Source organism: Catharus ustulatus, chromosome 2 (assembly GCF_009819885.2).
Source record: "Catharus ustulatus isolate bCatUst1 chromosome 2, bCatUst1.pri.v2, whole genome shotgun sequence".
Lineage (NCBI taxonomy): Eukaryota > Metazoa > Chordata > Aves > Passeriformes > Turdidae > Catharus > Catharus ustulatus.
In genome coordinates this window covers 42,199,374-42,216,658 of record NC_046222.1, presented here as the reverse complement: position 1 = coordinate 42,216,658, position 17,285 = coordinate 42,199,374, and the positions used below count along the sequence as shown (strand labels likewise).

General features: G+C 34.6%; 1 protein-coding gene across 4 annotated transcripts in view; it reads right to left on the bottom strand.

The window, feature by feature from the left end:
* The window catches only part of CNTN5 (contactin 5), a 440,548-nt gene that overhangs the window by 119,486 nt on the left and 303,777 nt on the right, over window positions 1–17,285 (bottom strand). For all 4 annotated transcript variants that reach the window (XM_033051352.1, XM_033051356.2, XM_033051355.2 and 1 more), the window contains exons 10-12: window positions 10,158–10,294; window positions 8,499–8,628; window positions 6,226–6,376 (exon numbers count right to left, since the gene is read on the bottom strand). In XM_033051352.1, the coding sequence (XP_032907243.1) occupies window positions 6,226–6,376; window positions 8,499–8,628; window positions 10,158–10,294 (418 nt within the window). The remainder of the gene's footprint in view (window positions 1–6,225; window positions 6,377–8,498; window positions 8,629–10,157; window positions 10,295–17,285) is intronic.

The window sequence follows — 17,285 nt, the reverse complement described above, 5'->3', positions numbered from 1 at the left end:
AAACTGGAAATGAAGGAGTTTGAGAGACCAGAAGAGTATAAAAACATGCCTATTTCTAAGGTTTTGAATTATGATATTTTTAGGTTTAAATGCTCTATGTATTTCCACTAATTACATAGCAAAGTGGGATAGATGAAATATCCAGGCATACAGGACAGCTACTTCTGTAGTTCAAAGATATCAGTATTGACTTGAAGGTAGGTAAAAAGCAATAGCATCATATTTCCCTGTGTTTTTGTATAATATTTGTATTTGGAATTTAATGTCCCTGTAAAAGGTATCTTTCTTCTCTTTCTTTTCTCTGACTTCTTTTACAGCTGCTGAATGTTAGGGCAACATAACTGAAAGAAAGCAAAAAAAAAAAGCCTAGTTCAAGGTAAAATTTTGGCAGCCTCAATTCATTCCCTCACGTGTTGTTACATGTAGCTTGAACGCTTTGTCCCCTCCACTGTCATTATTCTAAATTTAGTACCTATAGATGATGATTCTATCTAATGTATGGCTTGCAATTTTGTACCCACGTATCTATGAAGACAAAATTTCCTCATAAATAATTCTCCATATTTTTGATGTCCAGCAACTTCACAAATATCCATGTCTTTCTATTTTCAGTATCCACTAATTTTATTTGTGGTATTAAGGGAACATCTGTCAGAGCACTTTCTTTGTTGTTCAATACACAACCTCTACAGGCCTCTCTCTGGATGCAAATCCACCCGTTTGTGATTTGAAGAATCACTGAAGAATATGTGAAGCAGAAAGTAATTTTGCAATATGCCAATACACACTGGGCAGGTTTTGTATGGGAAAGGGACATCTCCATTTTATGAGTTTTGGTGGCTAGGCAGGTTTGGCACAGATCTGAAAGGAGAATTTCATGTACCATGGAAGAAGCATTGATATAAATTCATTATATGACCATATTTATTACAAATCAGGGCCTCCCAGCTGTTAAAGGCACTGATCAACTGATTCATACACTCTGAAGGGATGAAGGAAGCATAGTTAGATGATTCTCAGTGGTGCCCTGTGACAGGACAGAAACAAAGAGCACAAACTGAAACGCTTGCAATCCCATGTAAACATCAATTCCATTCAAATATTAAAAGGGGTTTTTGTTTGTCTGCTTCAATTTATTGGGTTTGGTGTTTTGTTTTGTTTTACTGTAGGAGTGCTTAACTCTAGTAGGAACAAATTTTCCAGATAGGCTGCAGTTTTTCCCTCCTTGGAATTACTCAAAACCTGCCTAGACACGACCTTGAGCAAGCTGCTCTAGCTGACACTGCTCTGATCCTGGGAGTAAGCCAGGTGCTATCCAGAGCTTGATGCCACTCACTGCTGTTCTGTAATTATTTTATATCATTCAGAAAAAATGGAAAAAGTTTTTACCCACTTGCAATCAATAAAATTAACACTGTGATTGTGCATTGCAAGAATAGGGATGCTGAAGTTTGTGTCCTGGCCAAACCCAGCCTATTACTTTCAAAATATCCAAAATTTCCTCTGCTGCTTAACAGTTTTCTTGTCTTATATCCAGAACTTCTTCAAACAGAAGTGAAACACAGAAACCCAATTGCACCATAGGAAAAGTGACTGATTTGAAGTAGTGGGTGGAGTTTTGCTGCTATTTGTTTTCGCCACAGAAATGCTTAGTGTATTTAGGTCTTCAGCAAAAGTTAATCTGGGACATATGTGGATCAATATGAGCAATTACACAGTGGCCACAGAGAGACTGGCACTGTTCTGCTCTTGGTGATCTACAGTGAATCTGACCTTCAGAGACTGTGAAGCTTTTTCTGCCCAACTTGTTCTGTGAGCTGAAGGAGAAAGCTTAGACTGTGCCACTGCGCCATATGGAAAGTAAAAAATCCATAAACAAAGAACTACATTACCAATGAATATATACATATTAGGTCATCACTATATTTTGACATTTTAAAATTAAATATTAGTCTGCCCACAAATTACAGTGTAAAAAAAATGATTAAAACAGCATTATAATTAGAGAAGCTTCAAAAGGAAAAAAACAAAAGCAAAATAAAGCAGCATAGTGTTGGGACTAGAAAAGTCCTGTTTCCGCTGTTAACCATTTGTTGCTTTCTTCCTCAGTGACAGATTTTTTGGTTAAACTGAGGTCTTAAAATTATTATTATTATTTTTTATTACTTGGTAATCATAATAAAAAAGAAAAAAACATTTGCACTGCTAGAGTGTTTTCAAATCATTTTAACAATAATTAATGTATATGTAATAGAAATAAAGATTAAAAATTAAGTTCAACAAGGAGAATATTTTAGTTGTACAAGAAAACACAAAAACAGATGAACAAGGACTTATAAGACTTTTCAACACTTTTGACACCTCAGGTGTATCTGTTTAAACATCAGCTATAGTCACAACGACAAGGCAATGAAGACAAGAAAAGAAAATATCTTCGAGAAAAAAACAAGGAATTACAACTCATGGAGTAATGGCTCACAAAAATGTATGCAATTGTAAACAGTTATAAAATACCTGATGCCTGAACACAGGAACTGAAAAAAAATTTTGAAAAATTTTTACCTGAATTTAACAATTGACTTTGTTGGCAGAACTTATTATTCCTTTTAGTTTGATAAGGAAGTTAAAAAATGTTTAATTATGAACAGGCTTCTGAATGGCTTTGTGATCTGAATGGGCTAAGTCTTGGTCTTGTTTAGAAGCTGATGTTAAAGTAGTAAGTGATGCTTTACACTTTAGGAACATCTGAGTAAAATATTTCAGAAATGTCACAGTAATATTTTTTGGTCACTGAACTCTTGTTCAAGAGCCTTTTTAAATTCTAAAGTAAATTTCCAACCAAACTGTTTGATAAAAATCAAAGCAAGAATTTTTTTTCAGACTTTGATCCCAATATAATCCCCTTACCTCTAAAACCAAAATTACTCATGAACTAAAAGATTCCAAAGTTCTTTACAAATTCTTATGGATGAAAATATTGTTCAAATCATTAATCAGAGTATACATTATCACAACCTGCCCTAAGTGAGACACAACCATTTACCAACCCTACAACAAAGTACAGAGACCAGGGCTGGCGAAGATGGTGATGAATTTTAATTGTTGTCAGGTTACTCATAAAAATATGAAGCTCAAATATGCTGTCTACCTACACCACTGACATTGGTGTTGTGCTCAGTTGTATTCTAATTCCAAAATAGAAGTATAGCGATTCCCTTCTTTTAACTGCTAGGCGAAATTGCTGATGAAATTATCTTTGATTGAATGTATTCATGACTCACTGAGATAATGATGTATGAAAGGTACTTAAATCCGATTCAAATGCTGATCATTAAATGTCTTGTATCAGTAAACTTCACAGACTATGCCTTGATTTTTGGAAGTTCTAGTCTCTGCATAGAAGATCTCCAAAATCATATATTTAATTTAATTTCTTTTGCATCAGTGTAATCACTTTCAGTTCTTATTCAGTTCTAATGATCAGTTCTTGATCTTTATCTCTGGTTGATAGAATGAATTGTAAATACTTCAGAAACTTTGTTAAATAACTATCTTTCTATTGAAGTAATTTCATCAGATTTAATATATTTGGAGATTATAAAACTTGGAGCAATGCTTTTTGTCAGCAAATATATATAATAACTGACATAACTGAATATCTTAATTTTTTGGACCTATCTCATAGACTTGCCTCTCATTTGGAACTCAATTGAAAAAACCTATTACAATATGCAGATACTTTCCAAGAGGAATCAAATTACTTGGCTGCTCAAAATGATTCCTGGGGATCAAGCCTATCATAGCTCTACTATTAATATGAAGGAGTTGAATAGGATAATTTGTTTGAAGGTAAAGAGACTGAGAAATGAAGCTAATGAAGATTTCCACAGTTATGTTCCCAAGTGCATGGCTTTCCAATGAATCTGAAACATTTGAGACTTTTAGAGTGCATTAAACTCCGGGAGCTTGAGTCAAGGTCTGACTGCAGTGAGAGCTGTACCCAGCCATGAGTCCCACAGGAACAATCAACCTTCTCTTCAGTTACCTATGGAAGCATTGCTAAAGGTATTTCTGTCAACCAGCTTTTGTTGTAAAAATAACACATAAGTGCAACAGAGTTTGGAAGACATGAAATAGATAATAGCAGACCCACTGGTTAAGTGAATTTTTTTCTTTGCTGTAGGTCTATTTGTGTTGATGTTGATAAAAGGATCAAATTCCTTTCCTGGGCTCACAGACTTCACAAAACTTAAACGCAATGTGCACTTGATACACGCAATTTAGGAAAGAGAAAATATATTATACTGTTCTATTCATACCCTTCCTTAATATTTATCTAGAATGTTGCTAGTATTTTGCTATTTTTAAAATTAATTATTATTTTTTAATCTCCGAGGACTTAATAGTCCATGCAAAATCATCAGATGACAGTTACTAATTGTTTTTTTGGTTTCTTTGCTGGAATTTTTATCAACAGACTATGAGGAAAGCCCTATTTTAAAGTATGCTGATATGTTTACCATTTCAGTTTATTCCTTTTTAAAATGTTTAACAGACTTCCTACCTACTCAGAATGCTCAAAGCATAGAAGCAGGCATACCATCTTCATTGATTTACACTTCCTTTCACAAATCACAGTAGGCTTCCTCACTTTCTCTTCAAAGAGACTGTTATTTTTGTCAAAGTATACTCTATATAGGCAGAATTGAATTCCCTTGAGACTGATATTCCTCTCACACCCACCCTGTATAAACTGTAGATGCAGGGAAACTAATCTGAATGACACAAGATATCTTTGAACAGCTGACTAAAAAATTAAGTTGGATGCCACACTCTCTTTTCAAATATCTGAAATAGTTCAACCAGCTTTTCATTTTCCGTGTTTCGTCGTTTCCTGTTCCAGCCTCTGTCAAAACAAGCAAGGATCAAAAGCTACAAATACCAAAAAATGAAACTCCAGATCTATTTTCATGATTCCAGCTTCAGAGTTAGGTTATGTTTGGACAGATGTGAAGTAATTACCAAAATGCTTTAGTGGTTTTGGGTAAAAATGTGATTTACACGTGGTGATCAGAGAAACCATAGTGAGTTTTGTGGGGATGAGAGGAAAAGGTCATGCAGTGAAAAGTATCAACTGTGCAGGTTGAGCATAGAGACATCAGTGTCATAATATTTGATATTTTTCAGCTTCTTTGTAACATGAATCTGTCATATTGCCAATATAAATGATATAACTCACTCCTGTTAGTAAAATGTTGTATATAAAGCTGTTTTGCTCTCTCCTGCTCAACAAAAACCCAATATGGTACAAGTTATCAATTTTTCCTTCTCAGAAGAAAACAAATGTCATGAGATGAAAATACAGCACACTTGAACAGAATAGCTTTTGCTGCTGAGGACTGATGTACTCTACTGCTTCCCTCAGTGTTGCAAAAATTCAACCAAAGGTGGGGCTTGCTTTTATCTTTCCAATTAATACTACACATGTCATTTTAAATGGTTCATTCACATTACCAGAAAGAGGAAAAGATTGCTCTTTGTGCTTAAAAACCATGTACAGAGTGGCAAAACCATTCTAGTGTACCGATAAGCAATCTTGTAAAGTGCAATTACATCTGGCATTTAACCTGCAGTGCTTAAACTGCTTATACCATACAAAGCTGGACAGAACTTACTTAATCAAGCATAATCTGTTAAACAGATGTGCTGCTGAGTACAAAAATGGTCAGTATAATTAAATCTTATAATGGAATGATATTTTCTTCTCTGAATCATTTTAAAGCTATTTTTACATAGACTTCCATTGTGATCAAGCTGTAAATCTGCCTTATTAAAATTATTTCAAATGAATAAGCACATTTTGTATTTTATGTTTTCCTGAACACTTCAGCCTCTATGCTTTTATTACTCTCACACACTACATTTATAGTACCTCTACAAAGTAATTGAAAGGCTTTTGAAATTAATAACAGAAAATAGAGAGAAAACCCTATAAAATAACAACAGCTTTTCATCTCTCTGCAACTCTAAACAATGTTAAGATTTTTCATTTTAGTATTGTGGAAACTGTAAAGCCACTACTCTCAAACAAATCAGCTTCACAAAACAATTATGCCGTACCCAGGCTAACTTTCAGCATGTGCTTGTCACTTGTTGCATTTTCATATCATATCACAGAAACCAACATGCAAACACAATATTTAGTTTACTGAAAAGACTTCTGACCTCTTACTCTCCCTCAACACTTTGTCGCCTTTCTTCCAAGTGATGGTTGGCTTTGGAGAGGCTTGTGGCTTGCACTCAATGACAACTTCTTGGCCCTTGGTAACAATTATTGTTTTCTTCATTTGATTGAGTGGGAAAGTGGGAGGTGAAGCTGTTAAAAAAGAAAGTACATTAACTCTACAGAGAACAACAAGAGCTTTCTGTTTCATTATGTTCTAATAGAAGATTGGAAAAGTAGATTTGGTTTTGGGAATACAATCTCCATTTTTCTCTTTGAAATTATTATGTCAAAGTCAAAATTTTACAAAACATTTGAAATCAGCAACCATGATTATATGGTATGATATGGTATAACTTAATCCAGCTACAGATAAATAAGAAATCTTTCACAACAGCAGGTTAGAGTAAAACTACTTGTGAAACCAAATAACTTTGGAAATTAAATTATGCAAGTATTTTAGCTACATTTTTCCCATCCTTTTATTTTTTTAATCAAAAACTTTTTAGAGGTAAATAGTTAAAACTGAAATGAAGTTTTAATTTCACAAAAATTCAAAATACACTCCCTAGAATTAATGCTTACAGAAAATGAAGAAAACATTACTGTTAGAGAATTTTTACTGCTTTCACTTCTTATATTTGTCTGAATGCTGGGAATGTCAATATGAGAACTTCTTAATAGAAGATATTATGTCTTGTTCTTAGCATTTTGCTTTTTTAGAAGTTCCATTGTTTACAAACAAAAGCTAAGCTAATACATGTATTACAAAATGGCACTAATTGCTGTAATTTTGCACCAAGAAAGGACATTAGTTCTCAAGTAATCTCATTTGATTGTGTTTTTTTGAACTACTTTTGCAAAGTCAAAGGCTCCTATCTCAGCTACACCTACTGGGACATTACACTTCATTGCCTCAAATAGATAGGAATTTCCTACCATTATTTTGGTTAATCCTCATACCAGAGATATTTATATGGACAATTTATTCTGTTCTTATCCCTTTGGTAAGGCAGCAAATTAAATACAACTGCTTCTTTAGTACAATATTATGGTTAAAATTTAACAGGGGTATAATCTTACAAGTAAGAAAAGTTAATTTTACTGCAGCAATATAAAAGGTCTTTTTCTGATATTAAAGAACATCAGAGAAAATGTGCAAGTACCTAGTAGACTAGGTATACCTATTTTATAACAGATACACAAACAGAGAAAAAGAATGCTGTGGTCAATAGGTTTATGGACCGAATCACAAATGACCAAGAAAAAAAGTGATGCAAAGAGAATAATCACTGTCCTCGGGTTTTAACCTTATGACTATAAAGAAATCATTTCAATACTTACCAGTGAAATTCTAACGTTGGCCAGCTAGGAAACTGATGAAATGTACTAGAAAGTTTATTTGCCAAAAGAGCCAAATGTTAGCTGAAATATAACGTATTTCTGCAATTATAGCTTTGTTACTCATTTGACTGGGAATTTATGGGAATGATTCACATGTGCAGGTTCAATCTCTGATAAGGCCATTAAATTACTTTGGTGGACACCTTTCTTCCTGCTATACCACATCCTAATATAAAGATGACAGGAAGCTGGAAAGTCTGTCTCACTTAATCCTCTGGAAGGGCACTTACCACTATTGTTCCATTGCATGTTGCTACAGTTTGCTTTAAAGAAAATTAGTGTTGTAAAGTTCTTCAAGTTTTTCTTCATTAACTGCCTGCTTCTGCTTTTGGATAATGACATTTTTATCGTATTTCTGGGTAACACCATGTAGTGTATTCGCTTTTCTATGGAAGATATTCACCCAAGTATGTAATTTATATTATTCAAACAGTTTTAGTGGGTCATAAGATTTTTTTTGAAACTAAGATCATGCATAATTACCTTTGAATAATGGCCAAAGTAGAAATAATAAGTTAATTTTAACAGAGATTAAAATACTTTTACTTCCTCTAAATTTCATCTCCTGCACTATGTTTGAGGGAGTAAAATTTTTTTACGTTTATTTGAACTGAAATAGCCTTATATAAGAAAAACTCAAAAAATATTTCTGAGTCAGTTATGGATGAGTGACAATTTTTGGTTAACAGAAGTCCCTATGCTCTCTGGGGCAACAAAGGACTCACCCACATATAAGTAACAAGAATATAAATACACTTTTATCTGCTCTGCTGTTTGGGCTGGCAGAAGCCGTTCCTTGTCACAATAGTCTAAGAAAAAATGAATTTTCAAAAGGGGAAAAAGGAACAGCTTGTTCTTTTCCAATACTCACCTAAAATCTTCAGCTCAGCACTGGCATAAATCGTACCGTACTTATTTTCTGCTAAGCATTGATACATTCCAGCATCTGAGACATTCACACTTTGGATCATCAGAACACCATTAATCATCTCAATCCTGTTCTGTAATAGAATTAGAATAAAATTTAAAATATTCTATAAAAGCAAAAAGGCACTGGAAAATTGCTGTAAAATTAAGGTGAAGCAACAAAAAATAACCTAAAATAAAACTGAGCAATAAATTTCCTTGGGTTTACCTTTTCTTTGTTATAAAAGAAATTACAAGAATAAAAAGTCAAAAAAATATTTGACAGTAAATATTTTCAGAGTAAATTCACTATATTCAAACTTTCCTTTTTTCTATTTGCATGTTTGCTTGTCATTACCCTTACATGATTTTTAAAAGCAGCTCATCCTGGGAACTTTAATCAGGCAAAAAATCATTTGTGGATATAATATATCTGACAATCTTCAAATATGTAGCAGATGTTTGGTCTCAATCATGGTGTTATTTTTGTAAAAGCAGATATGAAAGATTGCTTGCATAAGTAAGAATGAAAAGGTCCAATTGCTTTCATCATTAGTGCAAATTCCTTATTTGAAAAGCCTACTAGTAGGAAATAATTACCACAACTGGAAGAGAAGGGACATCAATAGCTGCTTATGGAAGTGAGTATTTCATGAAGCTATAATATGAATAATTTGAACTTCTCTTAAACAACTCTAAGTTTCATTATAACAGTTGTTGTAAGTTAAAATTGATAAGGCATAAATTGTTTGGGAATGCAGAGGAAACTGGGATAAAAAATTCACTTTGTTGTAAGCCCTCACCCAGCTCAAAATAAAATTTAATTTGAAATTTCAGAGCCTGGAGAAACTAATGGTTTGGAAAATCAGAGAACCATAAAGGAGAGATATTTAAATTGCTTCAATTTCAGCACTAATAGCTCCATCTAAAAAGGCAGAAATGAATAGAGCAACCTTATTTTCAATGCCTCACAGCTTCAAAAGCAAACTGTTTTTATGTTTCCTTTCTGATTGTTTGCATAATTGGTTGATGTTCACAGATAGATAGAAGGGACATTTGCTGTAAAGGAAGATATTACATCTTTTATATTCATAAATTCATTCTGTGAGTTCATTTGCAAATATAAACATTTCCTTTTTCCAGAATCAAACAGCTTTATTTTAATTTGGAAAATAGATTAAGTATATTTACAAAACTTTTCTTTACTCCAAATAATTTGAGACTATAAAATGGAAAGGTATTAGGAAAAAACCCCACATCATATGTGATGATGCTATGGTGTTTCAGTGAGAGAAACAGGAAAAAGTAAAAAAAAAGACAGACCCTGACATCAGTGGTCTTTTAAAAGAAAAAGATAATTTTGTTGATGTCTAATTCTAAAATATTTCAGATGATTGAAGTAAAACACTTTACATCCTAAGAGTCTTACATGAATCATTTTAATGGTCTTCATGATGAGTTCTGTTACTTGCAGAGAACAAATTGAATTGCAATGTGATGGTCATCACACTTGTTGCATTAATCAAACAGTAATTTCTGAAGAACTTTTCAGTACTTTCTCTAAATGGCTTTATCTGAATGAAAGGAGGAGCATCCAACACACAGGTGACTCTGTCTAGCGTACCTGTGGCCAGAGAGGAGCTCCATTTTTCAGCCAGCGATACGTGGGCCGCGGCTTTCCAGTGGCTTTGCACTCCCATCGGAGCTGATCTCCACTATCTAACTGTGTATCATTCAGTTTTTCCACCCAGTGTGGGTAAGCTGCAAGAAAAAATTGACATGTTAGAGCCAAAGATTATAAAGTGGTAAGTCTCTAGCTGATGTTCAAAGACCTAATCAACTAAAAAGCTTAAATTAATGGACCTTACAAGACTTACCTTGCTCTCAGAACAAAGCACATGAAAAAAAAAAAAGGCTCAAATCAAAAGAGACAGTAAGAAAATTAACAAACTCCAAACCTTAAAGGAAGTGATGTAATGGTACCAGGTTTTGAACAGTAACATGTCCTAGAATAGAAATTCACCTGATTTAATAAAGTCCAATGGATTAAATTGTAATACTGTATTATTGGATTAATTATTCCTGAATTTAAGACAAATGTTTGGTAGTCACAATAGAACATATCAATAAATTACAAGACCTAAGACATTTGAATTGTGGTGAGGAGGTTAATTGCCATAGGCTTTGCTTCATGTAGTTTTCTCAGTTTACAAGGAAATTACTATGTAGATAGGAATCACTGGGAATTTAATAAGGTATTTGCACATAGTTTTGTTAAAGTGTCCTAAGTTGGATTCATATTTTAAGGGCGAAAAGGCTTTTAACATTTTTAAGCACAGAACCCATGAGATTTCCAGCATCCACCAGGAACATAAATTACACAGTAAATCAATCTTAAAACAGTCTTTTTTTTTAAAGGCAGACAGTTGATAGCTATATATGTGATCACTAGTATCTAACTTTCATTAAATAATCCATCAAAAATAGGGCATTCTTTTTTCCAGAGAAGTAGAACTTTAATGTGGCAGTCAATCAGATAACTATTTGTAGGATCTTATAATTTAGAAAACATTATATGACTCAGTGAGAAACTGAGCATTGATATGCAAAAATAAAAATGTGTGCTTAAAAGCCAGGTTTTGGGTTTTCATACTGCAGCCATATCACTTTTTATAACACAGAGGGTGATAGATGACAATAATTAACTTGAGGATATCAAATGCTGGTTTGGGATTTTTGTTGGTTTGTTTGTTTGCTTTGTTGTTGTTTGTTGTTTTCCAAATCATAGAGAATAAATAGCTAAAAGGCATTGCTAAAGGGATGTAAAATTCTGCATGGTACAAATAGAAGTCCAGATCTGTCAAAACAAAATCTCTGCTTCAAATGACAGATAATTGATAATGTACTTAAACATAGGGAATTGAGTTTAAAAATAAATCTTTGAATCTAGCTGGCATTTGACAGGTCATCAATCACGGACGTGAGAAGATATGAAAAGGCATGACAGGTGACTAACTACTTCTAGCTTACATCTCGTGCATGGATGATAAAGAAAGTGAAAAAGGTGTCTATCATTTCTAAGCAGGGAATAGTCAGCTTCATAGTCCCAGACCAGACATTTGTCAGAAACTGGAAACATATTAAAAGAAGAATCCCTCGTTTCCTTTTTAGTAGAGGAAGACAGAGAGATTGACCCAGCCCCAACACCCAAACCCAAGACAAAAACCCTACACTTCCTTATTCTTCTAATTACAGTCAAGGCAATGCATGAAATTCTTTACATGAGCTCTGCTGTGCTGAATTTCTTCTTTCTGAAGTTATAACGAAGGGTCCTACATTCTGCAGAAAGAAACAGGTTTTGGGAGTCCCTGCTTATTTGTTCTCTATTCTCCTAAAAATATAATTTAACTGCATTGTATACCTGCTATTCTCATTTTGAGTGCTTCAATATACAAAAAGGAAGCATGCTGAGAAGAAATAGTTTCCTTTGAAAATAACTACATTCATATGATTCCGGAAGATGAGACAGTTAAATGTGCAGCAAAAAAGTAATAAAAGACAGCCAGTGGTACCATAAAATCATGCAGTTTCAAACAGGAACTAAACTGTTCCTGTTTATATTTACTTATTTTCATTATTTTGCTTTTCTCTAAATTTTAATATTTGACCCAAAACATATATAGCCTCACATTTCTATGTTGAATTTGAACTCATCATGAACCAGAGTGTCCAGAAAAGAGTATGCAGATTTTTACACTGGTTGCAGGCTGATTCTTGTCAGAATTGCTGTTCCCTACCCTTTGCCTGTGGTTGTCTTGCTAACACAATTGTGGCATAGGTTTTCTTCTGAAACTACAAACTTACAAACCACAGCGGTATGACCAATTGGTCAGAAGAATGTTTTTCCATTAGCTGGGGTATTTCCACTCTAAATTTTCTTCTCATAGCCTAAAAAATAGGTCTTTGGAGTCAGATTTTTCAAGCAGTCGAAGTTACTATCAGTGAAGGCAAGGTTCCCATTCTCAGAATAAAAGTAGCAAAGCAATAGGTAGATGTAGCTGGAATAGAGCTAAAAGCATGATTGACAGAAACACTGTTCATCACTTTTTGGCTTCTATTTCTCTCTCTACATACTCCTTTATGACAGAGAATTCCCTCTCTGCTAGTTAGCAAGGGTCACTCTCCATGAAATCATAACCCTTGTTCTAAATCCTATCAGTGCTTTTAAAGCTGAACCATTTAACTGAATGTACAACCTCTGACTGTTATTTTTTTTTTAATAGAAGTATCTTAACATAACCCTGATATATGTGTATGTAAAGAAAACTTCATTCCATAATCGCATCTTATTTTAATTAGAAAATTTAACCAGATTTCAAAAGTTACAAGTCTTTTTATTTTTTTTCTTTTTTTCTTATAAATGCAATATTCTTCTTGGAAAAAAAAAAACCAGATATCTGCCAGTTTTTTAATCTGTCCAGTGAAGAGTTTTGGGGTGGCTGTGAGAAGAGAAGGATGCGTTTTAGTGTTTAGTAGCCTTTATGAGTGTTGTGCCAGAGCTCCATACAGTGTTTCTGAGATTTTTAAAACACCATCCAATACATGATTTATTTTATGCTGCAATTCTGCACCTGTTTATTCAAGGATGTCAAAATGTTTTACAAACATAAATTGGCAATAAATCTGCAAGCTTACTGGCCAGTTTTTAAATCCTCTATGCAAAATGAAATTAAGACGCAGAAAATTTAGATTATTTCTCAAAAATTTAAGCAGTTTTTTGTCTGAGAGAAAGTAAGGATAAAAATTTAACCTAGACAAATAGTGAGGTTAGAACCTCCGGTGGTTTTGATGCACCAGTTCGTGTCGAGTTATCTTCCAAATGATTAAAGCAGCTAATAGTTGCTAAAAGGTTGTTTATTGCAAAAACGCATCAGTCTCAAAAGGCACAGTCATAGACAATGAAGTCCATGCTAAGTTTGGCATGAAGTCCCAAATAGAAGCAGGAGCCATTCCCAGGCTGGTGTTGCTGACGGAGTTCCATCTTCTTCTCAGGTGTTGAAGATGCTGGCAAGCAAGGCAATAGCAAAGCAAAATAGAAAGCAATGGCAAAAGCACTAACTCTCCCCAATACATAATTTTATATAGGATTTTTCCAACAAGTTAACACGCAAACTCAGACCACTTCTTCTTAACCTATTAGAATTCTAATTTCTTATCACGCTAGGATCTGTATAAACTATGTATACAATCTATTTGTCCTATCTGAAAAATGCAAGCACGATTCTCACTGGAGCCCTCTTTTGTCTAAGCACTGTCAATCACTGAGCTTCTGGAGCCTGCACTGAAAACATTACTATGTTTTTCAACCTTCACTAGAACTCGTTCTTCTACTCTGGCATCTAAACCTTTCACTCATTAAAAGTACTACAGCTCACACTAAAACTTACTTACTGACTTACTTACTTATTACTTACTTACTTACTTATCCTAAAACTTAAACTTACACTTAAACTTATGCTTAATCTTCTACTTAAACTTCTACTCTATGTGTGGGTGGCTTGATATGCTTCAATCCATCCAAGGGCTTTAATTCAACCCCTGTACTCTGGCCTCTGCTTGAGGGATTCAGGTAGACTCTTGTCTCACTGACTCCAACAACAAATTACTTAAAATAATCTCCTAAAATGTGAATGAATACAGAGTTTGGGGTGAAAATTTGTTTTCCTGTACATGAGATTAATTGGGAAGAGTAAAGTAGGAGAAGCATATTGAGAAAACTAAATGAGAAAATCAAGATAGAAAATTTAAAAGTAATATACAATTTTGACTATAAAATCTTTTCTCGTGCCAGTTTTACTGTGTGGGACTAGCCAGTAGTGGCAGAAGTGGACTTTTCTTCCCATGCGGTTTTTGTAAGAATAATTGAAATAGATTCTAAAATCAGTACGGTCAGTTACTCTGCATTACAGAATATTCCTGCTGTCAGATGCGTGTTCTACTCCTGTGTCATGGCAAGCCTTCCCTCCACTTGCCAGGAAAGCAGTGTTGTGTGCAGCGTGAGGGAACTGATACAGCCAAAAGAAAAATAGCCAGAAATGTGCTTTTATAATCACATCACCACCCCCTGCTGATCCTCGCGGTAGTGAGTAGGTAACAGAGAAAAAAAACCCCAAAAAGTTAAGAGCAAAAGAGGAGTAGGAGCTGCACATATCAGTGCTTTCCATTGAGAAAATGCAGCTAGCCAGAATTTGAGGAGAAACAAAAAGGTTAATGTCAAATTAATTCACTCGCATTTTAATTTTTGTGGTCTCTTCTGTTAATCAATTTGAGCTTGAATAAAATTTCACAGGAATTTATAGGATGAGTAGATCATTTGGGGGAAAATCACACCTCCCAAAATAGGTTGCAATGCATAAGAGGATGCCTGGCATTTAAAAAAACTTTGTTTTTAATACCTACAACTGAATTTCCACAAAGTGTTGAGACTATAATAATCTGAAGTTGTCAGCATCTGGAACATTGTTTTCTGAGCAACATCCGAATTGTCAGCTGCACCAGGCAGTCATGGTATATCTGGATTGCAGCAGCAGGTAAGAAGTGAAAAATCACTAGTTTGTGATTAAATGTGACTAGACAGGCAGACTGGATGTCCTGGGCTTTCTCCAAAATACTCTGTGGTGACCCAGATCAGATGGAACTGACAGGATGAAGAGGATTCAAGCAGACAGCGAGTGAGTTCCTACAGAGATATGCAAATTGTGAGGCCGCAGTACGACACAGCTGGTCCTACTGACTGCTCTGGAATTTTACAAGAAACCTCTGGTAAGGAATGACAGCCTACATCTGAATTCCTGAGCCAAAGTCATCACTGCTACCTGGAGGAATAAGATGTCAGTGAAAAGACAGTGAGCTTACAGGTAAATAATTAATGTTGGCTGTTATGAATAAAAGGTACAGCAGAAAAGGCCATTCCAGGTAATGCCCCCAAATCCTGCAACATCAGCTGTCAGCAAGGGAAGCTGAGAGTTTTGTGAGGTAAAATTTGGTTAAATTTTGTGTAGAAACCTTCTCACACAAACCCTCTTACACCTCTGGAAAGACTAGCCAAGGTTAGTAGGTCAGTGAGACACTAATGCTCTCTTCATGAGCATTGAAGGCTGGGAGTGGCTCCATGGGAAGTATTTTATCTTGAAGCCAAGGGAAGGGACTTGTTGGGGGCTGGTAAAGTCTGTGCTTCTTGTCCTGCTGTATTGTGGGTCACTGCTGGTATTGTCCGTCTGGAAGCCCTCTGTAACCTGTTCTGACTTTGCTGCCTGATGATGCAGACAGGTGAAACTTAATGTACTAGTGTCACTTATCTGTTGATAGAGGAATGAGACAAGATGAGGTGAACTCTCTTCCTAAAGTGTTAAAAATGTTGTCCTAATATTATTGCAAAAAACCCCAATGAGTTAAATTTGTGCTCCATCCCATAAAGGCAGACTCTAGAAATACAATTTAGACAGTGGTGAAGAATGAAAAGTTCCCATTTCTATCTAAACAGAATAGGACAAAACTAATATTGCAAATATTTTCCATGGATTTGAGAAGCACCTTTATTTCTGCTCAAAGCAAAAGGCTAATGAGAGATGAAGAGTTGTGTAGAACACTATATCATATTAGCTGTCATTTTATGCCACAGATCTGCATGGTGCTCTTGAAGAAATAATTTCATTTTATAGCTCTTAGCTTCTCTCTTGAAGAGCACCTTTTATATTCTTTTAAGTCTAAAAGAGGGAAGCAAGGATAATTATAACACCTTTATGCACTACTTTGGCATTTAGTAGTTTCACAGTTCTAGAAAACAGTTACGAAGAGTTTGAGCTGGATTGCATCTTATAATTCAAATTAAATTTTCTGAATTTCTTACATTTTAAGAAACATTGTAGAAAAAGCCCAGCTGCTAAATCCCCCTGGCCCTCAGGTGCCTTTCATACCTTTTCATGTCTGCTGTACTTTGATGGAAGTAATTTTATAGTAAAAATGTGAGAAATATCAGTAGTGTATTGTCATAGTAGGATACAAGGAGTAGGTGCTGGGCTTTGACTGCTGTTTTTAGTAAAAGTCTTGTAAAACCTTTGCTGCAATTGCAAAATGGCAAATCTGGAATTAAATGCACAGAGTGTCATCTTAACCATCACATATTTTTTTCAGCATATACAAAAAAAATTGTAGGCAAAAACCTGCCCTGGGGTCTAGGTGGATGAGAATGAAAAACAAGGAAAGAAGCATGATCCAGAGATATGCTGATACTAAAATCAACTGTGTTAAGACAAGAACATTAGAAAGACAAAGAAGACAGAAAAATTTATTATGGACCAGAAAATATTGACATATGTGAAAAATAAACTAAATACACTATGCCAGTCTATAGTTATTTTATGAAAGTGTGTAACAAAGACAGAGAACTCTGCATAGTTAGTAATGGGAAGAAGACATTAGGAGCAATGGGTTGAAATCAGGAAAAGAGAACTGATCAGGAGGAGAAACGTTTTCTTAGACATATCCATTAACCTGAGGTTCCATCTAAACTGCAGCATTTGGAATTCCACTGGTTGGAATATTTGAATACACAAAACAATTCTGTTTGGAAAATCTGCTGCATAACCTCCCATAGCAACTTTTTCTGCTAAGTATTTAAGGTTGTAGGGTTCATGAAATGATAAAAAGTGGTGTGGCTGAAATTGATTAAAAGTAGTGGGACTCAATCTTA